This window comes from Poecilia mexicana, unplaced genomic scaffold, assembly GCF_051168715.1.
Source record: "Poecilia mexicana isolate PSO_F unplaced genomic scaffold, ASM5116871v1 scaffold_1, whole genome shotgun sequence".
Lineage (NCBI taxonomy): Eukaryota > Metazoa > Chordata > Actinopteri > Cyprinodontiformes > Poeciliidae > Poecilia > Poecilia mexicana.
The window spans coordinates 16,370,434-16,397,417 of record NW_028263370.1 but is presented as its reverse complement, the minus strand read 5'-3'; the positions used below and the strand labels follow the sequence as shown (position 1 = coordinate 16,397,417).

The 26,984-nt window shown below is 40.5% G+C and overlaps 1 protein-coding gene across 1 annotated transcript in view; it reads right to left on the bottom strand.

Annotated features, from left to right (window-relative positions):
• The window catches only part of prr36a (proline rich 36a), a 35,306-nt gene extending 8,322 nt beyond the window's left edge, over positions 1–26,984 (bottom strand). The window contains exons 1-6 of the mRNA XM_088005493.1: positions 26,591–26,984; positions 15,349–15,969; positions 15,170–15,263; positions 6,157–6,341; positions 3,936–5,680; positions 2,126–2,744 (exon numbers count right to left, since the gene is read on the bottom strand). Of these exons, the coding sequence (XP_087861619.1) occupies positions 2,126–2,744; positions 3,936–5,680; positions 6,157–6,341; positions 15,170–15,263; positions 15,349–15,901 (3,196 nt within the window). The 5' untranslated portion in view covers positions 15,902–15,969; positions 26,591–26,984. The remainder of the gene's footprint in view (positions 1–2,125; positions 2,745–3,935; positions 5,681–6,156; positions 6,342–15,169; positions 15,264–15,348; positions 15,970–26,590) is intronic.

The window sequence follows — 26,984 nt, the reverse complement described above, 5'->3', positions numbered from 1 at the left end:
TGTGCAGAGAGCAAAAGTGCAAACCCATTTTCTTTTCTCAGAAATGAGACCCAGAAAAGAAAGACTTTAGTGCAAAAAAAGAAGCCAAACTTCCTGTATATGCAATCAGCCCGGTGAGACGTGGACACCCACAGAGACGCTCTCAACGAGCTCAACAACAAATCACCAGTGTATAAAGTTCAGTTAGTCCACCTTGGATGCATGCAAAAGCTCCCCCATGCATTGACAGACATACAGGGAAGCACAAACAGCTTGGCTTCAGCTGGGAAACGCTCACAGCTGGATTTCATTTCTGCACACAAAGCCCCAGAGCCGAGCTATTTGGCTGACCCTGAACGCATCATCCCATCAACATGAGGCGCAACTCGTTGTGCAGCGGTGACATGCAGAAGCTCAGTGCAGCAAAAACAAACAAACCAACCAACAAGGAGGCATAGCAGCAACAGACCCGAAGGGAGGGAAATTACAGTTCTGGAGTTCTGTAACGTAGCCGGGCGGATCCTGAGGCGACCCGGTCCGGTGGAGCGAACCGTCAGCCGCGTTCTTCTGGTCGCAGATCGATGGCGTCTTTGTTGTGGTCAAAGGTTTTGATCTTCAAGGTTTTACAGGAAAGTCACAACTTGTGGAAATGAACATGAATACAAGTCGACATGCAGCAGCAGCATTTGTTCAAGATGTTTTATTCAGCAGAGGATATTTTAATTTACTTATTGTAGAAATGCTTTTTACATAGAAAACCGTTCAGGCATCAACAGGTGAAGAGTTTTCATGTAGGAAATGCCAAACCAAACGTGTAACTTAACCTAGTCGGTTTAAATTCTGTAAAAATCACCTTTTGCTTCAATGCACTGACATTAAGAAGAGACGTTTTTCACGTTAGACGCATCAAAAAATGATCGAGAATAAACTAAAGGATTAGTTAGCATTTTAAAGTTTACATTTTTATTTGAATTCACTTGAATGTTTTAATGTGTTTCTAATATTGCATAAAAAGGCTTAAGTGTGAATGTGACTACACACTGCTGGTCAGCTGGCTGATATAATACCTCAGCACTTTTCCCTTGCTAGACCAACATATGTGGTTTTTAGTGAACAATGGCATAGAAAATAACCATTATTAACCAAAGTTAATAATTATTAACTTTAAATGTTCTTACAGTCATTTTTAGGTACAGGACAGTTTGTCTATTAAAACCAAATTGGCTGCAGAATTTGCAAACTGTGTGTCTTAATTGAATAAGACAAACGTGCAAAACCCCTTTTTTCAGTTTTGGATTTACAATATAAAAGAAATGCGACATGTATTTAAAAATTATGTCTCGTGTTCTCTTTTTAATATTTCATTTTGTCCTGCAGGTACTTTTAAGTTAAAGATTTTGGACCATGTAAACTAAACTAAATAAAAGCATGTGATTATTTTAAAGATTTGGTTCCGAAACACTTCGATTCTGTTGCATTTTCGCTTCATCAACAAACCTCGATGATCCGACACAAACAAATTCCTGCAGTGGAATTTTCTCATTTCAATAACGGTACAGTAAGAATACATGATGGTAAAAAAATCTAATCTTTATTTAAAGCTTTAATGTTCATTATTCCAAAGGAAAAGGAGGGAAGAAGTTGGTACAATCATAAGTGCAAAAAGACTTGGTTAAAGAAAAGTACCTATATATAGTAAGAGCAGCTCCAAAACAGCAAACAGTCTTATTAGTTCTGCTTATTAAAAAACATACAATGATAAATGTGCATGGAAACGTGTTAAACAATTCATTCCACAGTTGTTTTGATATGTTTTCACTGTAAACAGACGAGTCACATCCATGCCACATAATTCTGCATCAGATAAAACAGACACCAAAAACCCAGCGCACGTCGATTAAAGGTAGACGCACCAAGCTATTGCACATACAGGAGTTACTTAAGCCAAATGCTCCGAGTTTAAATATGACAGAGGAAGTGCCAATGTGGTCTGCATTCTCCTTTTTGTTTGCTCTCTGATTTTTATCGATTCAGGTGTGAATGCATCCACCCCCACAGGTTTATACAGACAGGAACTATCACTACGGTGAAGAGAGGAAGCTGAGGGGTCAAAGGTGAGTTAGCGAGCTCTGCTACTATACATTACCTGCAAAAGAGTCCTCAGTCTTTTCACAGATAGCCGAATAGTACGGAGGCTGGATGTCTTCTGCGATTTCCTCCGGCTTCGCTGTGGCGTCTTCAGATCCAGGGAGTTCCGTCTCGACGCGCTCGGCCGCCTCCGCTTCCTGCTGCTTCCCACACTCGATGTACTCGGCGGCATGGCGCTGCGCGTCAGGCTCCGGGTTGAGGCACGGCTCCTTGGCCTCCTCCGAAAGCTCCTCCAGGGAGAAGATGCCGGGGCTCTTGATGCAGCTCTCGCCGGTGGACAGGGCGTTGGAGTTGGAAGCCGTGGTCATGGAGTCGAAGTTGTAGGACGCCAGTGAAGCTGCTGAAGGTGGAGTGGCTTCGTCGGCGGCGAAGCTTTCCACTTCCTCTCCCTCTTCCACGGTGGACAGGCAGCGCTGGGGCAGCGGAGGCTGCATGTCGAAAGTCAGTCTGGAGACTGGCGGGCACTTCAGCGACTCGTCCAGCTGAGCTTCTCCCTCCGTGTCGCTCGCCTCGTCTTCCGTTACAGAGGAAGAGGAGGGGTTGGACGTCGGCGCCGTCGAGGGGCCGCCAAGAACTTCATCAGCAGGCAGAGTTTCAGGTTCAGCCTCTTCCTCCTCCTGGGATGCAAGTTATTGATTACTTAAAGAATCTCGACTTCACTTAATTGATAAGTTTTATTAAAGAGTCGTCTTTTGCACAAAGAAAGTTTACTGTCTTTCCATAGCATGAAGGGTTAAAATGAAGTCTTAACTACAGGTGCATTGATTGCAGTTTTTTGGCTGATCTTTAAAAAGCTTGGCCTGCTGACTCCGATTTTGGCCGGTACCATTTTTTTTTTTTTTTACTTTTTTGGCTGAAATGTCGCTACAAATAGCAAGAAACTTTATTAACTGCAAACGTACAGAGATACATGACCTGGTGGGCCGATCTCTTGGTCAAACCTCTCCACTGGAGAGCAGAAGAGGACAGTGGATGATTTTTAGACCTTTGCCGACATCGATAAGATAAAGAGATAAAATTAGCTTCACCTGGAGGCATCGGCTGATCACCAGTCTCCCAAAATTAAGGAAATCGGCACCAATAAATCAGTACACCTCTAGATTTTACATCATTTTGTGTCAGGTGTATAAAACACTGACTGAAAAAACTAACATTGTGGTTCTCACGTTAAATGTATAAAATTTACAAAATGTAACAAAACAGGCATCTCTTAGCCTACTGAATGGAAAATAAAAGTTGAAAAAATGTGAAACAATTGCCCACGAACAGAGATATTCATATGGAAGTTCAGTCTGTGGATGTACATTTAAAATAAATGGTTGAGAATTTTTAAAAAGTGAACTTCTACTGCTTTTTTAAATTACTTTTATGTTTGAAATAAAAGAATGTTAAAACTGGCGACTGGCCTCGAAAATCAACCTTGCTTATTGCCACATTTTTTTCCATAATGTTAAATTTTGCATTATGTCAGCTCCATTTTGTCATCTTACTAGTAATTTTCAATTTATAAGTTGACGCTGCTCCGCCACAAAGCTAGGCTGAATGAGTGATATTAAGGTAATAACTTAATGAGCTTGTTAAATGTTTATATTTCAAAATAAAACCGCATAAAGTAAATTTTATATCCCAAACCGGACTCTGGTTTGACCGTTTCTCTATCCCCGCCATCTTTAATTCTCCGCTTGGCGATCAACAGCGGTGCCTTCCGAGGCCAAACTACAACACTGAAAGAATGTCTAAACGGACGTTGTTAGAAAATCGATTTTAACTCATTTTAATCTAAAACCATTAATCAACAACATCCCTACCTCCTCCTGCTCTCCTCTCTCCGCCTGAGCGTCCTGGCAGTCTCCGTCCGGCTGTGAGGAATGCGCCGAAGCTTCAAAAACGTGAGCTGGGAGCTTCCCTTCCTGGTTCCTGTCACCCTGGTCTCCAGGTAGGGCCATTTCTGGGGCTGGACCCGCTGGTTCCACGTTCTGAGGTTCGTTTGGCACCGATGAATGATGGCAGACATCTTGTCGTTCAGGAGCAGAAGGTGCAGATCCAACATCCAGCCAGGTCTGCGCTGCGGACTGAGCTAAAGCCTCGCAGTTTGCCGAGGCTTTAGATTCTTCTGGAATGTGTGATTGTGGCGGTTCTTCCCACGGAGAAGCGAACGGATTGGGTTGGTCCCACTGGGCCGCTGGGGCGGAGGGCAGAACCGGTGGTGGCGGCAGCGGCTGCAGAACCCGGTTCAAGTTATCCAGGTTATCCTCCGCAAAGTCGTCCTCATCCGCGTTTCCGTAGCTTTCCAGTCCGCTCTCCGTCACGCCTTCGCTCGCCATCTCCACGTCATCATCGTCCTCATCTTCGTCCACGTCGTTGTCGTGCCTCGGTCTGCGCGGCTCGTCAGTCCGCTCCGAGCCCACTTCCATGTCGCACACCCGGTCGCTGTCGTCCTCATCTTCGTCTTCGAACTCGTTGGCGGGAATGTCGGGAACCTTCTCGAAGTCGGGGGAACCTGCCGAGGCCAACTCCATGTCGATGGCTCCTTTGAGGCTGCCGTCTCCGAGGTCGTCCGTGCTCTCCGTGCCCTCCAGGACGCCGGGCGCGCTCAGCTCCGACGCCCCCTGCTGGCTCCCGCTCACATCCTCGGAGTCCAATTCGGAGAGCAAGGCGCCTCCGGCTTTCCAGGCGGCCCTGCCGACCGGCCCGCCCGACCCTGGACGGGACTCTTCCGTTGGCTGTGTGGTTCCGCTCATTTCCGACACAGACACCAACTGGCTTCCCTCGCGCTCCTCCTCATCTTCCTCTTCGCTTAGATTAATAGCAGCCGCAGCAGCGCTTAGTTCTGTTGGGTTGACCGCAGGTGTAGAGGCGGTTTGATCCACTTCCTGAAGGAGGCGAGCAGAAGAAGAGGCCACGGTTGGTGATGAAGGCTTGGCTGGGGAAGAGAGCTGCTCTGGCTCAGGAAGCGGCACGGCACAGCCCTCAGATTGTTCCCGGAAAGGAGGAGATGTTGGTGGCGATGTCGTGTTGATGTGTTGGGCCACCTCCTCTGGTTCTGCAGCTCTTTCCTGCTGGGTTTGGACCTCCTCTACAGCAGAAACCACAGCCGCTGTCGTAACCTCGGTTACGGTGTCTGCTACCTGAACAGATTCAGCTGCTGTCGCTGAAGGAGCTGCAATCTGCGGTTCGGCAACAGACAACGCGACTTTCGCAGCTTTCTGTATGAAAGGTGAGACGGTCTGAGTCGGTTTGTTGGTTCCGCGTTTTGCTGCTGGGGTCGAAGGTTTGCCTGCTGGAGAAGCGGGTGGAGTTCGGCCAAGCGGCGGTCTGGTCGACGGAGGGTAGCGAGGTGTGGCTGCAGGTTTCTTGGTTTGGGTCGGTTTTGCCACGGATAGAACTTTGCCTTGCGACGCTTTAGGGTCGGCTGCCTTGGTTGCTGTTGCAGCAGAGTTTGGTTTCACTGCAGTTGTAGTTTTTGATGTTTCCTTCTTTTTGGCCACAGGTGATGCTGTTGGTGTTGTAAGGGGTTTCTTGGCAGCTGGTGCAGAAGGTGGTCGACCAACATCTGGTGTAAAACAGGCAAAACAGTTTCGTATTTACAGAAAAAAACATTAGTAATCACTGTAAATAAATACATGTACAGTTATTTTATATTAAATTGGAAAGCATTAATTTAAATTCAAAAGATGGTAAAAACATTTGCAGGAAAAACTTCTGATTTCAAGACGTTTCATCGTTACTATGGCATTTCGTAAATAGAAATAATTTTGCCAGTTCTAACTAAACTAAAACAACAATGGTCTGATTTAACTTTAGACAGAAAAAATATTGCAAGTAAACTTATGGCTTACTTAAGTCATTTTTTATGAATGATTCCCCTCTAGTCATTTAATAGACAAATGGTGATAAATACTTGAAGCTTTTCTTATTTTACCAATTTATTTACTGATTTATTGCAGTATTTTCCCCGTTTGCCACATAAATCAAAAGCAAATCGCTAAAACAAAGAAATATCTGCTGCACATGACATGACCTCCTCACCTTTCTTAGCAGGAGGATTTTTATTCAGCTGTGCTCCTGCACTCCTGCCAGCAGATGGCGGTGCAGCGGCTCTTGAAGAAGCAACTCGTGAAGCTGAAGTGGTGGAAATCTTTGTTGTTGCTGCAGCAGCAGGAGGCTTTGAAAAGGTGGATGTTGCTCGAGATGTTGAGGCACCTGCAGCAGGCCTGAAAGGAAATAAATCCTTTTTTAGAAAGGATGCAACTTTTTTTTTAATGTCCACCTGCAAACTCCAGTGAGATGAAAAATAAAGAGCTGAAAAAGAAAAACGGGTGAAAGGAAAACATCTGAAGTATCATTTTGTCTAAAGCAAATCAAAAGGAAGCAGGTGGAAAATTAAAAGAAACAGAGGTTGTTGGTTGACGCATTTTACTTGTAATATTCTCTGCCAGAAGTCCATTTCTAGTCTTCAACATTTAAAGCATTACGTTTATTCTGCAGATTTCACATATGAATTAAACAGGAGGCTGTCTTTATGGCATCTGGACAAAACTGAATCAGCTCTGTTCAAAAATCCACAAATCTTGGACGGGTTAAACCGGGTCTGAAGTATCCCAGACTCTTTAAAGCAGAGTGTGTGAACTTTTGAACCTCAATTTTTTAAATCGCAAGATTGACTAATAACAGCATTTCTAAGTGCTTCATTTGGAGTTCAACCAAAGAGTTGAAAATTTGCTGTATGAGTTTTGAACTAGTAAGAAATCAAAACACTTCTGGATACATTGATAAATACAATGCGAGATTTGGCAACTTAAAAAGGGAAAAAAATGTTTCATATTTAATGTAAAAACCACATTTATTAAGCATCATTAGACTTCTGCTATTTAGAAAAGGCAACAAAGGAAAAAGTTAAACAACAAACAAAACCAGTGTTCCACCGAAACTCGATACAGAAAAATTCTGGATTCAAAGCCGTGACCTTCTTGCTGCAAGGCAACAGTGCAACCAACTACACTGCAGTGCAGGCCTTAAATGTGTCCAGTCCTGGAAAATAATAAAAACCAAACTCTAAACTTCAGAACTGCATGGAAACGATGCTTTTCACTGCATTTTACTACCAAGTCTGAGATCATCAAGTTCCTAAAGTCAATGAAAATAAATCGACCGCTACCAGTTCCAGTCCTCAAAAACCAGTCACGTATATTTCAGACGTTTTTCTGGTTTAACGCATATGATGCAAAGTAATGGTTTATTACTAAGCCTCTGCAAAAGCTGGCATGCTGCGCAGGAAAATGCTGTAATCTATAAAAATATATTTACAGTCTTCATTACCTTTTGGCTGAAAGACTTTCAGATTTTTGTCCTTCAGAGTTTCACTCTGACTGAACAGAGTTTTCTTATTACCATAAACAAAACAAAAAAAAGTAATTTGACTTCCTGAAAATGCAGCTTTTTTAAAATCTATAAATATATTAACAGGAGAGCCAAATTTATTCACTTTTGATGTGCAACAAACTGCATCTTTAAAAAAAAAATACAAATAAATGTTTTCTGGCAGAACAATTGCCTAGAATTGATTATTTGAATCCAAGACTGAAAGTTCATAATCAAGAACATTTGTGTCTCATACTGATGAGATTGACTGTCTATCAAATGTAGGTTGCCCTCTTTTTCAAGTAGAAGATGGTGAAGAAAAGGTTTCCAGAAAACTTCACCCAACTTTAAACCTTCTCCCATTTATCAACGGGAAGTCACAGGCCTGCAAGTAATTATAATCCATGGCATCATTTCCCAACCAACTGCACCAACTTTGCTTCAGAAATTGAGTGATCAATCAATAACAATCTGCATTACGTTTCCTTCGACTTTGTCCGCTGATGTGGAAGTTGCAGCAGGAATAATCTGGGACAACACTGACTTTGATGGCTTTTAGCGGGGCAGCATGCCTGCAAAGAGATGCCGCTCCCACATTACAATCAGCCATTACAATGACCATTTGTTCCTACAAGATCAGACAACCACTGTACAGACATGAAGTCAGAGCGGCAGCATTTTCTAATTGGCTGTCATTAGACCGTAGAACCGGACTTTAGTTTGGCCAGAACCGCTCAAAGCCAGTCTGACACGGAGCTGGCCTCGGCCTGCAGCCAAGGAAACAGCAGAGAGACAATAAAACAAAGTCAATAAAGAAGAAACGGCTTTAAAGAAAGTGGAACCATTGATGTCCATCACATTTGATTCTCTTCCGAGAGGCAAAACTGTGATATAAAGGGGATGCAAATAAATACAAACAATAAAAAGGTAAAGGTGGCATTACTCACTGTAATTAGTGATGCCTTCCTCACATTTTACCCAAACAAAAATGTATTTACTCTGAACTTAATCTCTCCAGGATGGCAGTTTAGTCCTAAATAATGCTGATTGAAGTAAATTCCCCACCAATAGCAAGAAGGTCCCGCCAAATTTATTCACCATCTGCACGAGTTGCTCTGTCAGGCCGAGATGCACCAAAGACATTGTAGCTTTTTGAAAATTTAAACTATTCTCTCTGTAGCAGGAGTATCACTCATCGTTTGCACCAGTTTCAATGTGTTCCTGTGAAAGTGAAGCCATATATACCCATCAAAGGTATTAGGGTAAAGAAAAGAAGAAAAGTGATTTATGTGCTTTAGCTGCATGTTTGTCTGGACCGCTCTTCTCTCCATCAACCCCAAACTGTCCAGAATCCTGCAGCTCAGCTTAGACAGCACCAAAAACACAAACACACTCCAATTGACTCTCCATTGACTTCCCATTTGTTTACCAAATAAAATGGACTTTTAAAAGTTTTAATAGGTCTGACCCAGTCTTCTTATTTAACTTATCTCGGCATTCAAAGAGCCATAAGGAGCACTCTGCCAAATACTGCAGTCATTACCTGTTTGGGTGCTCCCGACTCGACACGTTGAGAAAAGCACACTGGATGTTTTGGGATCAAAATAAAGGCAAAAATATGGTAAGTAAAAGAAAATCACCTCTGTTGTACTTGATATTGATCATTTTAAGATGATATTTAGTCATGGTCAGTCAAACTTATCTGTGCTGGTGTGTCCATTTTGTAGTATTTTTGAAATCTGGCCTCCTCTCTGGGTTACACTTTGAAACAGATTCAAAGTCCTTCCAACTTTCAACAGAAAGTGCAACATTAACAGGCGTTTACTGAATTAAGCTAGGCTACATCATACGAAAACAGCGGTGGTCACACTTCTGCTAATCTAGCTAATCTTTCCATTTAGCACCTTAGCTAACTTTGAAAACATTTGGCACACTTTGCTTCCCATAAACTTTTTTTTCTGGATAAATTCTAAAGCGCTTAATTTACTTTGCTATTTTATAAACTTTCAGTTGAATAAAGGTCGACATCTGGGTCGAATTTGTCAACTAGTTAGATATTTATGGACATGCTCTTATTTTGAAGTGGGTGAAAATGCAGCAGTTCCATTTCCTCGACTCGGAGTTTCTTCCCTCCCCCAGCTATTAAGATATAAATAGATACAATTTCGAAGGGGATTATAGAGCACAAACTAAAATTAATTTAAACTTGAGAGTTAGTCTGTCAGAGGCAGATTTAATTTGAATTCGAATTAGCTTCAGCATTCACTTCTGCTAATTACTTTGTTGGTGAACTTCGTTAGCATTAGCATAGCTAATGTTTATGATTAGCGTTTCAGGGTTAGCGGTGATTAATTAGCAGTGCTAAGCACTGCACAAAAACACAACCAATGCTGCCACCCTGTTTTTTGGCATCTGTGGTTTTTATTTATGTTTTGGAACATAAATGGCTGCAATATTATTTAGTAAAACAATTTAAAAAGGAGGAAAACATAAAATGGGGACAAAATGTACCATTTGTACATATTTTGATTGCCAATTTTCTTTACATGATTGATTTAAAATTGACTGTACTGTGGCAAAAGAGTATTGATTATTTTTTTATTTCACCCATTGGTGGAAACAAACAAAACAACCATCTTATTGGATGGTTGAAAGCAGAAGTCTGCAAGTAAAACTCCTGGTACAAAGTAAAAGGAAATTTTAAACTAGAATGACTAAAAAAAAATAAAAAAAAAAAAAAAGAGTTTAGATTTAACCAATCAGAAATCAAATAGTTTAGACCGTCAAATTGCCACATTTTCTTTTTTACATTTTTATCCCATCTGATTTTACTAAATAGAAACAAGATGGCCGCCACAAAACTAACCCCTGACTTCTGGAAGGACCCTGATCTTTGGAGAACATGAACCCAAAGGCATCAAGTTATCACTTCACGAGGAGAAATAATTCAAAGCCTTAATCGGACTGATGGGAGCGAGGAAAGACTCGCCAACGCCGGCTGTCCGCACGTAGCCTGCGGGTGTTGGCTGCTGCTTGTGTTTTAGTATAGATTACATTTCCTGCCAGCAGAAGGTTCAAATCAATACAAACCACCACTAAAAGGAACACGATCAGCCTCACACAGTCATCTATGAAACTTTAATGATAAACAGCAGGTCCTGAATGACCAACGCTGTTGACAGCCTGACAAATCATAGGATTTTTTTTTCTGAGTGTGTTTACAAGAGATGACATTACACTTCTGTTGTTCACAAAACATCAGAGCAACCACATCAATTTGGTTGCCAATTATTAAACGCAGGAGGAGTATTTTAAAAGCTTAAAACCAGTCGTCTGTGACTGCTATGGTTTTACTGGAAGGAAATAAACCAGTTAATTAGTTTTCCAAACTATTGAACTCCTCATACATAAAAGCAGAAAATATATTTTTTGTCTTGCAAATAAATTGTTTTCTCATGCTTCAGCGCACGCTAGATATTCAAGTGTAACGCAGAGCCTTGTTTTGCTTGTAAAGCATCCAAAACCAGCAGATTTACTCTGTCCTGAGAGAAGCACACATTCTTGACGCTTGTGTGGGTGATCTGTCATCTCCTCCACAGAGACTGAATGCCTAAAGCAGCTCAGTGGAGAGTTCAGAGGAAGCTCTGCAGCCTAGCAGCAGCCAGGAACTCGGGGTTGGCTCTGCAACAAGGCAGACTGGAGAAACTACAGCTTCAACAGAGAAAATGTAAAAAACAGAGGAAAAATCCAAAATATATTGTTGTGGTTTGGTTGAATTTACACTGTTCATTAAAAAAAAAAAAAGAAATGATTAGGGCTTCAGCTAATTATTGTGATAATTGATTATTCTGACGATTAAAAGGATATAAAAAAATTGGCACTCATTTTAATACTTAGCCTTCTATATGCATGCATTAAAAAAACACATTTAACTGGAATGCTATAATTATCTGGATGTATCTGGATTATAGAGCATTATTATTATTGTTTTTATATACGTGTAGACTTTGTTAGTATTAATTTGTTCTTATTTGCTCCAGTTTAGCTTGCATTAGCTTGTGCCATGTTAAGTGTTGAACTGTAGTGTATATTTTTTGAAGAAAAATTTATAAAGTTCAATTCATTAAAAAAAAGCTAATATAAATAAGTTTCCCTTTTAAATAGGAAATGTCTGAAATGCAAAAGATGCATCTGCAGATAAAAAAATAAAATAAAATCATGAGAAAAACTTAACCCTTTCTGCTTCAGATAATACTGTGAGGGCTAACATGTTGATTATGGTTTTGTTTTTTTATAAATAAATTATAAATTAATCAGACATTTATTTATTTTGCAGAATTTGAAGCTACAGCTGATATTAGAGAAGTTCTGGGTAAAATATTTACAAAAGACGTTTTTCATCTTAAATACTAAATGTACATGTTTTTTGTAGACTAACTGCTCTGACTTGTTCTTTGGCATCTATTCCAGTTAATGATTAACAAACTACTAAACTAGTTGACGATTTCGATTGTTTCAGCCCTAATCCTGGAGCTGAACTTTATCAGCGTAAACATTTATCACAACAAACATTTCATAACTTCTGTAACTCCAATACATGATGCTTGTTAGAGTTCAGGGTTTTAAATTAGATTGAAGGAACAAATCAGGATCCATCTGTCCTATTAAATCTGAAGAAGGATTTTACTTTTTGTCCTCCTTCAAATGAAGTTCCCAGTTAAAGCAGCTCTGCCCTGCAAGGCAGATTGGAGCGTAGATTGGTTTGTCGTATCGGCCCAATCTAAGGCATGACTGATGCAGGGCAAAGAAAAACAAAGCCCTGAAATATTCAGCTGACTGATGCATGATTGGATGAAAATATTATCTTTTCTAAAGTTATTTATTCCTGAAATCTTCTCCACTGAAAAGCACAAACTCCACTAGTTATATATGAACCATCTGGCGTAGCAGATTGAATATGGAACTACAGTGGGGCCAAAAAAGAAACAGAGAAAAGATTTAAAACTTTAAAGTAAAACAGGTAAAACCTACTTTTCAAATTTCTTTTTTTCCCAGTTTTACAAACTGAAGAACCGAACTATGGGGTTCTTCTGCTTTACTTTACTAGCATGAAATGTCCAACATGAACTGAAAATGCTGCAGAAAATGTTCAGTTTATTTTTTCCACTGATTTCTGTTGACGTAAGCGCCTATCGGTTCAACAATAAAACAATGAAGATAATGTTTAAGAGACTTCAATTTCCCACAGTTAATACAAGTTGGGAATATTTTGCACAGCTGGTACGTTGAGTCATCAGCCATGATTCAAAACAGTTTCAAAAACTTGTTTTTCAGGTCCAAATCTTTTATTTTTAAGAATTTTAAATATATTTCAGTTTCAAATATTGTTTTAGCAAAATTTCTGGCAATAATATAGCTCCATAGTTAAAACACCAACATATTAAACCAGAAAAACAGACTGATATCAGATCAGTTTTTTTTTTTGCTTTTCTCTCAAGGTTGACCAAATTTAAAATCTCACATTAGAAGCAAAGGCAGATAAGAAAACTAGACATATGATTGTACAAAAACAAAGAAGTAGATCGTATTTTTTTAGATGTGGAGTTCGATACCTCCTGAGCAACATTATGACTTATCAAAAACAGGAAAAAAACAAACAAACAAACTACAAGCTATAAGCAGCTGAAGAAAAGAAGCCTGGTATTATCTGCCACACTTGACATTTTGTAATTTCCAATGCAAGTTCAAAAATATTCAAGCTTTCAAATACATATTAAGTAAAGTTTTTTCCCCTCCCCTAAAATCTTGCATGTCTTAATATCTCAGAATCCAACTAACTTCAAGTTTTTTCTCTGACAAAGAGATGAAACAGAAACCGGTGGAATAAGTTCACATTTCTGTCCGATATCAAGAAAAACTCACGACATCGACAGCAAGGGCTACCGAGGGCGTCTGAGTGCCCAAACAGTTCTGATCTGATCAATCTTATTCATAAGGGAAATTGATCTGCAGCAAGGATCATAAATACAAAAACCATCCTAAAAAAAAAAGCTGAATCATTTCATAATGTTGTCCTTTAACGTCTCTTGTCCAAATACAGTTCCCATTCCTCGCCACAGTCATCTGCTTTCCATGCTGCAGATCTAGAACGTGTTGAGGGGAACATAATGAGTATTTTTACAAGAAAGCAATGGCTTGAAGGAAAATGGGAATCAAGTGACCCTGTGCTGGGTAGACAGCAGGATTTAATCACGTTTCAACACAGAACATTACATTCTGTGGAAAACCGTCACTTTAATGTAATAGAAATTACATCTACAAGACAACAAACCAAATGAATTAAGGAAAAATGCAGCAAATAAAAATATTAAATTTTCCTGTCAATTCTAAAAACAACTTCCTGTGTAAAAAAACCCTCAGGATTCAAAAAGAAGACCAAGAGTATTGGCCCAGTATGAGGGGTTTCATGCTCCAAGTCAACAGCTCTCTCTGCCCCGGGGAGGTAGGTCTGGATCTGCCAGGGGACATCAGGGACAAAGCTTTGGTTCTTCGGTTTCACATGCCGTGTTGAGGCTCTCTGTCTCAGGTCATTCCTGCTGATGTGACTCATGTAGCTGAAGAGGATCCGATTCATTAAGACTGCAGCAGATGTCCATCAAAGGTCTTTTTTCATCGCATAAAGACGAAGCATTCATAAAGTCTGGACATTAAAACTGTCCAAAGAAAAACCCGTTTCTTCAGACAAATTTACAAAGTGTTAATGAAGCATTTGAGCCAACTAGTCGATTATTTTGCTTCTTTCACGTCGACAAGTCGCAATCACGTAACAAAACCGATTTACTCAAGAAGATGAGAATCTAGGCAAGTTTTTCGTCAGTATTGTTATAAAAACAGAGACAACAGGTCAAAAGATCAGGTGGATGGATGAGAAAGAGCCAGACACCAGGCCATGCATTGTTTCAGCAGCTTTTGTCAGAGTTTGCAGCACAACTTTGGTAAATTACTTTATATTTTTATACATCTGAAATCTGGACAGAGTTTAAGAAACGTTCTGGGGATCTGACAATCTTTCCCTACCGCTTGAGCCGCAGCCCAGAGTCACCAGAGCAGCAGGTGGGTGAATCAAAGGTGATCCGTTTACGATAAGTTAAGTTTAGTCTATAAAGATCCAATTTGACTCCTATAGATGCAGCAGCTGTCCAAGATTGGAATATACCCATCAGTAACCGCCAGAGTTTGAAAAAACAACAACAACAAAAAAAACAGACTCTGGTTTGTGCAACTTTTCGGACCACAGTAGCAGAAGTTCAGCGCTCTGCTCCTTTGCATCGTACAGAGGGCCTCAGAAACTGGACTTCAGAACTTCTTCTATTTGCCAACTGGTCATGCTGAAATTCAATTCAATGGGAGAAAGCCCACTCACTGTGCTGGAAGTGAGATGAGAATCAAGCAGAGTTTCACAGGAAGACAATGACCAGGCTATCTGCTGCTGGAAAGTCCAGAAAAATGTTTTTACCCTTTTTTACTTCTGTCTGTCTGAAAAGTGGGAATAAAGCCTCCAAGATGCTGTGAAGCGATTTCTCCTGTGTTACGGTCACTAGTCGACTGAACTTTTATCACGTTGACCTCGACTTTAAAACGACATAACGTACATCTGCCTCGTGGAAAATGCGACCCATACCTTGTTGTTCGTGACGAGGCCGGAGCGGCAGGTTTCGTTGTGGTCGGTGCGTTTGTTTTTGGAACAGCTGAAGCAACCGGTCTGTTAGTAGCAGCTACACAGGAAAAAGAAGAAAAAAAAGCCAATAAAGTAATGGTCATATCCCAAACCTTTGATTTTATTTCACTGAGAAGACTTGCCTGTGGTTTTTGGCCTAGCTCCATTAGCTGCCTCAGCTGCTGGTTTCCTACTAATGCCATTGGGTGCCACTCTCTGTTTGGTACCATTGGTTACTGCTGCATCAGCAGTCTTGATGGGTCCGACTGGCTTCCTGTCAAGAGCTCTTGTTTGGTTTTTAGCTGTGGATGAAACTGCTGGTGCACCTGCTGGCCTTTTAGGCACAGCTCCTGCAGCAGAGGGTTTTGCTGCTGCAACTCCTGCTGCTGCTGTTTTCCTCCCTGCAGAGGAAGATTTAATATCCCTCTCCGTGCGGTGGGAAGCAGTTCCCGGCCGTGAGCCGGATGCAGTAGCGCCAGCAGAGGGTGTTGGTTGGGTTTTACTTCCAGCTGCTTTTGGTTTGACTTTGGGATCCACTGCTAAGGCCTTCCCATTGGCCTTCTGAGTCTCTGCAGGTGCAGCTGCTTCCGGCTGAGTTTGGGCTTCCTCGTTTATGTTTTCCTGAGATGAGCGCTCCGCTACGGCAGCAGCTTCATCGAGCTCTGGGGCCTCCATAGTAGCTCCATCCGGCTTCATCCCCTCCGTAGGTTGGTATGTTCAGTGTGGAGCGTCACACCGGCCAGTTCCTGCAACTCTTTAGTGCCCTGCAGAGAGGAAAGGAAATTATCTTTAAGCTATCCAAAATACAACAATACTCCATAAAATACTGATCTGAGCTTGGAAGGAATCTGTGCAACAAACAGCCTAAAAAAAATCTAAAGGAAAGACCAAATATGGTCAAGAGTTCTCAGAAAACAAAGCAGGAAGTGAGCTGAACATGTTGGCAGCAAATAACTGAAGCAATTTGCCCACTTTGACACTCCAACATGTAAGACGATAATGAACAACTAATAAACGTACATTAAAAAAACCCAACTAAAAACATCTGGAAACTGAAAGAGGGAAAAAACTGGATTGTGTGCTGAAAGCAAAGAGGCAGAACTTCAGGAAAATGTGCAACAATCATCCGCAATGCAAAAAAAAAAAAAAGTTACCAAGCATTTTTTGTTTACTTTGTAGTAGATTTCTTAAGTCAAAACTAACTTACAAGTAACTTTTGAACACAACATAAGAGTTTACGTATAAAACTGCTTAGTATTGATGGAACAAACTAGTTCCCCTGGAAGATTATTTCACTTATAAAAAGATATTTCCCCATGGAAGGAGGACTTTTTAAATCAGTATTAAGGGATTATTTACTTACAAACTCCTACATCTTGTTGAAAAGTTACTTGGAACATTTGAAAGAAGACAAAACTAAGATATTTTCTCATGAAACTAGACCAAAAATACTTGGTAAGATTTTGTGTTTCTGCAGTCCGATTTACATTTCAATTTGCTGAAATATAAATAAATGTCTTCCTATTGTTTCTGTAAGTGATTGTGCAGAAAAACAGGGATAAAACAAGGAGGAAATCTGGAAGGAAAATGCACCGGAGGAAGCTGTGGTGAAGAATTTATGTGAGCAGAATTACAAAATACATTTCATAACAGTTTATTCAAGTAAAGCTTAGCCATAGCTATAATGTGTTTGTCTAATTTCTTGAGTCTTGAATCTGTTCTTTAATAAAAAAGCCTGGTTAAGTTGAGAAAGGTTGTCAATCATTTAACACACATTTACGCAACTTTATTCTCCTGATTTTTCTCACCAGTCTAAGCTTTAGTATCTTGGCTACAAAAAAAAAAAGTCAGACGTAGAAATTGAACATAGATTCATCCAATGACGATATGAGGCCGTTTCAGTAGCAGAAATGAGCAGAACCAGAGTCTTTGTCAAGACGCGCAGAGCCTCTGCAAAGTTAATTTTGACCTTGGGGGGGGAAAAAAAAACAACCACCTTTCGTTTCCTCAACAAATTAGTCAACCATTTGTACGCTAAAGCAACTGTGGCTACATGCTAACCTTTAAAATTACAGGAGAAACACAGAGGAAGATGGAACAGAAACCAGGACGAAGAACTAAATAAAGTAAGATGATATCCTGTTTCTTGTATAATCCAACAATATGTAAACAGCTGTAATCCAGGTTTCAAGGAAATAATGTAGATATTCATCAATCTCCTGATTCGTTCGGAGAAAGTGGTTTTAGCCGATGCAGCAATTCTCTAAATGCCAACAAGCATTTATTTTCTTGTTTCATTCACAGCCACTCAATAGAAGCACCCTTTAAGAAGGTACTAAACTTGCTTCATTAAACCCACATTTTAGTTTTTAAATGTAAATTTTTATTGGTGTGATGTAATATTGTAATTTTCATCAGCTGCAAGTAGAAAATGATCATAATCATCAGAAACAGAGTTTGTGTGTTTCAGTTTGTGATAAAGTTCCTGAAATGAACGGGATGTTCAGTAATTTACTGTAAGCACTTTGTACTTTTGAATAAACTTTTTTAAAAAGTTACAGATTTATGGTTCCATTTTGGGCATTTCAGAAACCGGCAGCCCAGTGTAGAACCGGACGCTTTGTTCCCAGACCCGGACCGACCCGTTAGGACGGTTCAGTTCAAACCTGAGCGGTTCTACAGAAACTCTTTGCAGCAATTCTTGTTCTGCTGGAGCAGCAAATCCCTGGACTGGTTGTCCTTTAGAGACTCTGAGCACATTGTTCATGCAATCACAAGAAAAACCCAACCAGCCGACAATACGGGGCAACAATGGGGGAAAAAATTCACCAAACATCCCTTCACAGGAATAAACTGATTGATTACATCAGGGAAAAACAAACTTTTATCTCATCAGATTACACCTTTTTAATTTAGGCCTTAGGGCAGCAACTAAATTATTTTACTAATCAATTATTTGGATTAAGACATTGTGCAGATTTTTCTTTTAAGTGCTTGAGCTCATTTTATTCAATGTTAGAAATGCATAAGAAAATGCAGAATGAAAGTTAACAGAATTTAAACCTGGAGACAAAATTGGCCACTTTAATTAAATGCAAAATGTTTACATTTTCTGTACAGTTTTTGTTTAATAACTGCTCTTTTTCCCCCCCAGAAAACCGTCTCGTTTTAGTCTCCAGTTACAGATGAATTCATCACCAACTTAGTGGACAATTATTTCAGCATCATCAATCATTTCAGCCCCAAAAACAAGCTGAACAAGTACGGGAGTCAAAACAAAAGCATTTCCCCTACCTTTACTCAAACATCTAAATTATACAACTGACATCTTTATCAAAAATCTATTTAAAACAATCAAAGACTAGAAAAAAAAAACCCAGCCTGTTTATATAAAATAAATATAAAACTGACTAAAATCAGTCACATTCCATCTTTAATAGATTTACTGTCTTCAAATCTTACAGCCGTCTGCAGTTTAGTTGCATCTGGCCTTCCTCTGCATGTTAAGGTGCTGGATTGCGTGCGTTTGATAAAATGGGTCAGTTTTAATGCTGCGTTTATCATAGGCAGAGATTACGGCACGCTGCAGCCACAGGAGGAGTTAGGAAAGCACCGAGCAGACGGATTGGAGGAGGAGGGGTTTGTTGATACTGGAGTCAGCTTAGTTTCATCTGTGGACCTACATCAGATGACTGTCGCAACAAAACAGCAGAGGAATGCACAGGGTGTGCCAAACGAAATCAGTGACGAAGCTGAGGAGTCGTCTGAAAATGAGGTTTTTAATTTAAAGCTCAGCTGCTTTGTTCTATGGCACAAATGTGTAAACAGGGTTCAAAGTTATCGGTTGGGCTAAACAAAGGATTTTTTTAACCCCAATTTCTCTCTAAATTGTCTTTATGTGGATAAACCCTGGATGGATGAGAAACAAGGATTCAAACTGATCAAACTCGGGGTTTAATCAAACCAGGGACGTCCTTTTGTACGTTTGTTTGGTCCAGACCAAAAGCAAAACGTTTGGTTTTACGTTGTGCTTTTATTGAAAGCAAACTAATTTGTAAAGAAAGCCACATGAGTGACATCATGTTCCCATTGGACAAAAATGACAGGGCTGGGATAGAGAACAAACCCAGGAATGGAAATCGTGGAAAACGTGCTCACAAAAAAAAAAAAAATAAAATGTACTGGATGATAAATTATCACAGAAATGATTGTGATAAACAAAAACATTGTCGTTTTGATTCCTACCCCTAGAATTACACTTTCTGCTCTTTCAGCTTGTAGTGATAAATTGTGGGGGGGGGGGAAAGCAGGTTACAGCTGAATTTAGTTATTTCTTAAAATAAAATTCTGCTCTTAGTTCAACTCAAAAGTCGAGCTGAAAGCAGAAATCTGTTTGCACGAGAGCCAAAGGTGAACCAAGAGTCACAAGCAAACATTTCAGCCAGACTGGGGTCAGATCCGACTCCAGATTCTGGGGAGCTGAAGCTTAAAGATGATCTACTAGGCTTCCTTCAACAGGTTCAGATAGATCACAAAATATGTCAACAATTTTCTTAGATAATGATATTTTATTCTGCTCAGTTCTGACCATTTTAAGCTCCTTCCAGAATGAGCCATTCTACGGCCTCTTTTCACTTTCAATCCAAATAAGCTGCTGCTGGCCACGCTTACTCAACTCTACATTAATACTCCGTGAAAACGGCTGCAAACAAATGCATAAAATTACAACCATATATCTTTGAAAAGCAAAAGTGGAGCCTCCTGCACAAACAACAAGAATACAGAAAGTGGTGTCTGGATGGCAAGTCCACAACAAAACCTGTCTTTTCCAGCAGCCATTGTACACGGCAGTAAAATCAACTGCGCAAATGTGCTAGGCAACGGTTGGTAGGTTTCTAAAACGGCTCAATGGCCTGGTGGTTTTTTTTAAGTGTTGTGCCACTTTAAAAGCAGTTGAGACCCAAATGGAAAAAATGTTCAAAAACCAAATTTTCCATAATAGATCACCTTTAAGATTATTTAAGTCCAACTAAGAGGCAAGTACTGGTTCAGCTTTCAAATGTTTTTGGCATTTTCTTTTGCTACGCTTAGGAAATATGGAATAAACTCAAAAATCGAGTTGGTTTCCAAAAGTGACGTCCAGTCTACATACCAGCCCAGCTGGGTGGTGTTCTGAAAAGCCCGTATAGCATGACAGCTTAATGGCCAGCAAAAGTTTCCCCAAACTGAAACAACTTGGACTGGGATGCAGTCGGGCCTGGCACGCATCTGCCATCCAAAATCAACTGGCTCCAATTAGAGGCAGATGTTTTTATTTGAGCATTGAAGCCGTTGCAGCGGCTGAAGGAAGCGAACGTGTTCAGCATCGGCAAACGCTCGTCTGACCCACCTACATTCCAGCGAGGAAGCCTGAGGCAGAGACATCTGGCTCATGCATGTGTGCAGCAAATTAAGTCACACAGAGGTCAGACGGACCTACACATATGAGTGACGCCTTAATGGATGAGAAGCAGCATGTCGAGGAGTGACCGGACGAGCAATGGCTGCCATGAAGACGAGGAATCCACTTCCTTCGTTCTCCTAATTCCACCGCCGCACATGACTTGAGCTTTACATTCTTACAGAACCACACCGTCCCTCTTTACAAGCTCAGAAAGTTCAAAATAACACTTCCTGCTGCTGTAGATTCAACCCAACTGTAAATCCCAGTGAAAGTGTTTCAAGTCGTCAAAGAGCTGACAGGAAGCAGGTGGCGTGAATTTATTCTCGGGGAAAAAAAACGACCAAGAGGGAAAGGAAGGGGCTTTCCCCGCTTCCCGTGGAGAAAATTCAGCAACACAGGATGCAAAAAGCTGCTTTCTCATGTCCTTTATAGATTCTCACAGGCAACTTTTACTGAAGACTTCTAAAGCAAACTGATGCTGGCTCAAGAAACTTCAGTCGATTCCTACAAAGCTGTGTGAAGATTCCTGCTGCTCAGGCTGACCATACAAGGAAGTGGTGGCGTTGTTTCTATTGTGAGGGTTACACACACACACACACGAAGGATAAGAAACTTAATTCAAGTTCAGACGAATAAGTCATCACACAGACCTGTCACAATAAATTGTGACAAATTGTCCCAATATTTATTGCAATAAATGATAACATTGTTGCAAGACTAATTTTGAGCAATATATTGATAACGGCATAATAATGCAAGTTCTCACTCTGTTATCCAATAAACATTACTTTTGTAAAGAACACTTAATGCTGGAAGACATTTTAACTGTAAAATTAAAAAAGACAAAATTTTCCAAAAACTGATCGGATTGATACATTTTAACTTTGAATATGGCAAATAATTTCATATATAAAATATTTTTTCTTAAATATTAAGCAATTATTGACTTAAAACAAGATCCTATTTCTTACAGAGAAAGTTAGTGTTTTCCAATTTAAGTGGACCAAGATAATTACACCAGAAATGTAACCAAAAATACTTTAAGATTGTGTTTTTACATTTCATTTTCACATTTTTTTAGAGAACATAAAGGAATGAGGGGGGGAGAAAAAAATAATCTTGTCCGGGTTAAAAAAAAAAAATCTGATATTATTTTCAAGCCATATCATCCGGTGTTATAAGATTCAACTATAAACAGGCTTACTGTAGCATGATAATATCTGAAATGTGGATTGGTGAATGAAATACCAAACTGCTCCGGTCATTACAATCTGGAAAGTTCTGCCTTTGTCTCACCTGTGCCACAGCAACGTGAGCAAACTGTCAGAGAGGCCTGACTTAACCAAATGTGTTGAGTGAATGTTGGCGTCCTATTAAAGCTGCTCCAAAGCAGGTGGCTGAGTGAAGCTATGAGCTGAACAGACGAAGCCAGCATGCCTTAAAGGGAGTGGCTGTCAAAACGCCAGGTAACCCCGGCTCCTGGCAGAGCGACGGCCCCAAAACGCTACACAGAACTGGGTTACAATCTGTCCGAAACCCGGCAAACAAACACCCAACGTTGGCAACAACACAGGCCAAGTTGAACACTGAACACAAATGATTTTATTTTTAATAATATCTCAGAATAAATCCATCTATTCTCATTGTTTGTATGTAAATATTTGATATAAGTGAAGTCGTCAGAGAATGGTAGACCAGCAGCTCTATTGTCTGGCTTTGCATCAAAGATCCAGCCTCGGGCACGGTGCTGGGAGGTGTGGGGGTGGGTGACGACTGGATTAACTGGTACAAAAAAGAAAAAAGAGAGGAGGAGCAGCTGGCACAAAAAGTAAAAAAATAAAAAAATCCTGGGACAGCCAACGTGTTTTAATAAAACTGGATCCAAGACCGATTGCTCTCCTGTGAATTGGCCGCTTCGCGATAAACAAGCTGACAGTTTGTCAATAAAACCCTGGATATCCTCTGGGCCGGATCCGTTACCGTCCCAGTGAGCGGGCGGGGCGAGCCGAGGCCAGATGCGTTCGCTGCCTCTTCCCAAAACGTTATGCTTTAAAATAAAAACTGCACAAGAAGCAGCAAAATTTATTCAGAATGATGAGCTTCCAGAGAACTGAAGGTAAACAACAGACAGGCTTTTAGAGGGCCAAATTACCCGTTAAATAATTACAGAGCACTGGTCCCAGTTCCAGTCTGAGACAGACTGGGTTCCTGAAACTGCAGCGCTAGCAGCTACCACTTTATCCTAATAGGCAGGAAAGTGCCAGCCTGTAAACCACAGTGATGCAGCAGGGCATCAATCCTTCATCCCACTGCTGAAAAAACAAAAACACACTTTCAGAGTTGATGATTTTATTCTATTCTTCACTCTGAAAAGAGTCAGAGAGCCAGGAGAGAGTTTCAGTTTCCACAGGTTGGGTCCTGGAACTGGCAGAGCAAACATCCAAACCTATGCAAATCCTTTCTGGTGTGCGAGAAGAAGAGTAATTCAGAAGTAAAAAGAGGAATTAAGGTTGAGGAAACGACTGGTCGACCATCAAAATAATAATAAACTAATTTAATAATCGATTAATCGTTAGCTGGAGTATTCATGCTCTAAAAGCTGCCATTTGCTGAAAGAACACCACACCCAGGACAGCAATAAAGCCAAAACTGTGCAAACAAGGTGCACAAATCTGCTTTCTCTAGGTCTCTTCAAATGGCAGATTTAGCTTCAAATTCTGTGTAAAACAATAAAAAAAAAATGCCATCAATCACCTCTTGGTATATAATTATCAAAAGGAAAACAGATTGTAGGCAGTATTTTTTAGCTGTAGATATACCTTTTGCTATAATTGATCAGGAGTATACAAAAATAATTGTGTCTTAATTCATTCCAGGAAATAAAAACATTTTCCCCATTTTAATTTGCTTATTTGCATCTTTCATTTTGTTTCCAAGTCATGTAAAATAAATCGTAGGTGGTTAAATGAAAAGTCTGCAGAATGTGCCAATTTTTCAATCAATTACCAAAAATAATTCAAATTAAGGGATTGAGAAAGATTTTTATTTCCAGCATCTATAATATAAAAAAATAAGACTTTTTCTCCAGTCCAGGTTTGATTTTTTAACAGCACTGTCATGTTGAAGATGGACTGAAATGAAAGTTACCAGCAAGTTTCAGCGTTTCTCACAGAGAGAAACGTCATGCTGGTCTTGCAAACTGAAGCATGACATGTCAAAAGCAAGAGGCAGTTAGGAAGAATTCCCCTTCCTGGTGTTTTCAGAGAGGTAGATTAGGATCAGGTACATTGTGTGTACGATAATACAAAGTACTCCAGTATGCAAACAACGAGGACATCTGTGTTAAATGTACCTTAACCGACCAGAGATCTGGTACTTTCATGGTGAACTCCTGCAGTTTGACCTGGAAGTATGCAACATTCAAATGCAGGAGGGAAAAACACTAAAGGGTAAAAGTAGGAACCTTAGTAGCTTTTACACCAAGTGTTGCAACATTTAGCCAATCCCAACTTGATAAACTCCAAACAGCGACCGGCCAGAAAGAAAGAAACTCAAAAATCGAATCTGTCCAAGCCTAATCAAACACTACCAAGGCATTGCACCAACACTATTACAAGGTTTCCCCCAGAAAACTTGCTAAGCCCGGTGGTTGGGTGCTCAGGCAGTCATTCATCCAGCGGTCCGCCATTTTTTGAATTAAAAAAAAAAAGTTTAAAGTTGACAGAAAATTTAAAAATATCACAAAAAATGCAAACATAAAAAAACCTTAAATGAATAAGCAATGTTTAGCCGCTGTTGAGAAAATAAAGTTAAAATAAGCTAGTTTTAAAACTTAACATGTCTTGATTCAAATGGCCTAATTGTGGTTTTGAAATCAGTAACTTATTCTGGCCTATTGACCTTTATGTTACCTGTAGTTACAGCAGATGGTTTGCTAGGATCGTTTGAACTGCCTTCTGTCTGTGTGGGAAAACAATACAGTAGAAGTTCTAGTTTTTCACACTCATCTGTGAAAAGCCGTAAACACGGCAGGAGTTCCTGGCTTCAGAGAGGGTCAGAGATAGCTGCTGGTTGGATGAGCAAAGATACGCCTTATTTTAATAAATTAAAGATAAGAATACGCCTTCACTATAAAACTTTCTACACAGAAGTAACAAATCAGATTTGCTCTTGCAATTCTCCAAAGACGTCTTTGCTTTTCTTTTTTCTTCTTTCCATTTATGTCAGGTAAATGAATGTACGTCTCTGTTGTTCTGCAGTTTCTGATGTAATTTTATGCATCGTCTTCTATTGGATTAAACTCTGTAATTCTGTGACGTCAACACGCATTGCTGTTTTCTTCTGAGTGGCTACATGCGGCCCACCGAGAGGACCTGGGATCTAAGGGGAAGAGAGAGAGCCAAACTTTTTCCAAAATTAATTAATTCATAGAATCTCTTCCTTAGCACTGCTTAGCCTGGTGGGGGCACAAGTAAAGCCTGGTGGCCCACCAGGCTTATAATACACTTGGGGAAACCCTGTCTTAGGTGCTGAAGCCATTACAGAGGGAGAAATCCCAATGTTAGCCCCTTTATGTCATTTAAAAGGAAACTATCTTTTCTACAAGCTGAGACATGTTTTCTGTTCATTCAGGCTGGAAGAGGCTTTCAGGAGACAAGAGGACAGCTGAAACGAGACATAAATTTGCTACATTTTATCATTTCAGCTTTCAAGTCATTTGTCTACACAGGACTGATTTGTAGATGCTACCAACCTTTGAAATTTAAGTCGAGGAGGATCTGTATTCTATAGGTGACTCTATAGGTGATTTTAAAAGTGACTTAAGAAAAAAAATTAACCAGTTTTGACAAAAAAGAAAAAGAGACTTGGGCCATTATTTTAGGAAGGTGGGGATAAATTCATTTGAAATTAAGCTTCTGAAGTGAATCTTTGGAAACTGGTCAAACATTCAGAATAACCACAAAAAGGATGCAATTTACACCCTGGGGGAGGCAAGTAAAGTTTTAGATGAATACAGAAGACATCCCACGCCCGGCTGAGGGTTCCTCCTGTCAAACGCTCGTCCGTCTAAAGCCGGAGGAGAAGTGCAGCTCGTCACATCTAAACCCTGCCAACCACACCCAGCCATGTCCACAACACTCCGATTATGTAATGCAGGCTGCGAGCCAAACCAGCATCTCTCCATCACTGAGATTTGTACTCCCGATAGACTGCCCATTTCACTCTGCTCTGAACAGTCAACAATGAGATCACTGGATGCAAATATGAAAAACTGATTTAATCTTAGCAGGGAGTTATGAGAAAAGGTACACTTTTCCCAGAAAGATTTAAAATTAAAACACTCAATATAGGGTGTTTAATCCCTAATTACAAAGGAAATTAAATTTCTTTTAAAAGCAGGTAGTTGAGGGACACATACTGCACTAATGGGACCCCATAAGGGGCCTCAGTGTGGCCCCAGGAGGCCGATTGTTTATGATTTTTTTAAAGTGGGTCTCAAGTGGAGCTTTAATAACACCATTTGTTTCTGGAAACAAAAACACCAAACCTCCCCTCCCTGGTTTAGCAGAAAAAAAAAAAAGAGGACGGTCCAGCCTTGACAGAACAATAGCAATAATGCGCAAAGGGAGCCTGCAGGGTGAAGCACATGAGATTAGTCAATAAACTGAACGCAAAGCAACGCCAGGCGCCTCTTTCACCGCCGGAGACACAGACACCCATGTTCTTTTTCTGGAGGAAAAGCTACTCTAACCACGGCCCAGCCGAAACCGAGCCGTCTGGCTACAAGCCGGCTACTCCAATAATCCAAACAAACGTATCCCAAAAACACAATATGCACTTTCTTTTAGCAGAGAAAACAAAGACGACAAGGTGCCGAGACGTGACTTCAATTAAATCACCCCTGAACAGAAACGACAAAGCGTTACTAAAGAAAATGTTACCTTCTGGACCGCCGACGTTGTTCTTCAGCACCACTTGAAGATGAGAGCAGCTCCTCCGGATCAGAACCAGCCCTGAAGCAAATAATGTCGACACAAACCGGCACCAAATTAACAATGGAGCCGCGCGCCCTGATGCGAGCGTCCCTCCGCGTGCCCTTCCCTCCACGTTTCAACGGCGACAGGCGGTTCTCCTTCTTGAAGGATGGACCCGGGTGGGGAGGGGTGAGGAAGAGGAGCAGGAAGGCGGTGACGAGGCGTCCAGCTGCACAACAACGAAGAAACGTGGTCTGCACAGATTAAGAAAAAAAAAATTGAGTTAAAATCCTGTACACGGTCCAATCAAAGCCGCCAAACGGTGGTGGTTATGCAAAACAAAGTTGACGTCAAAATGAGA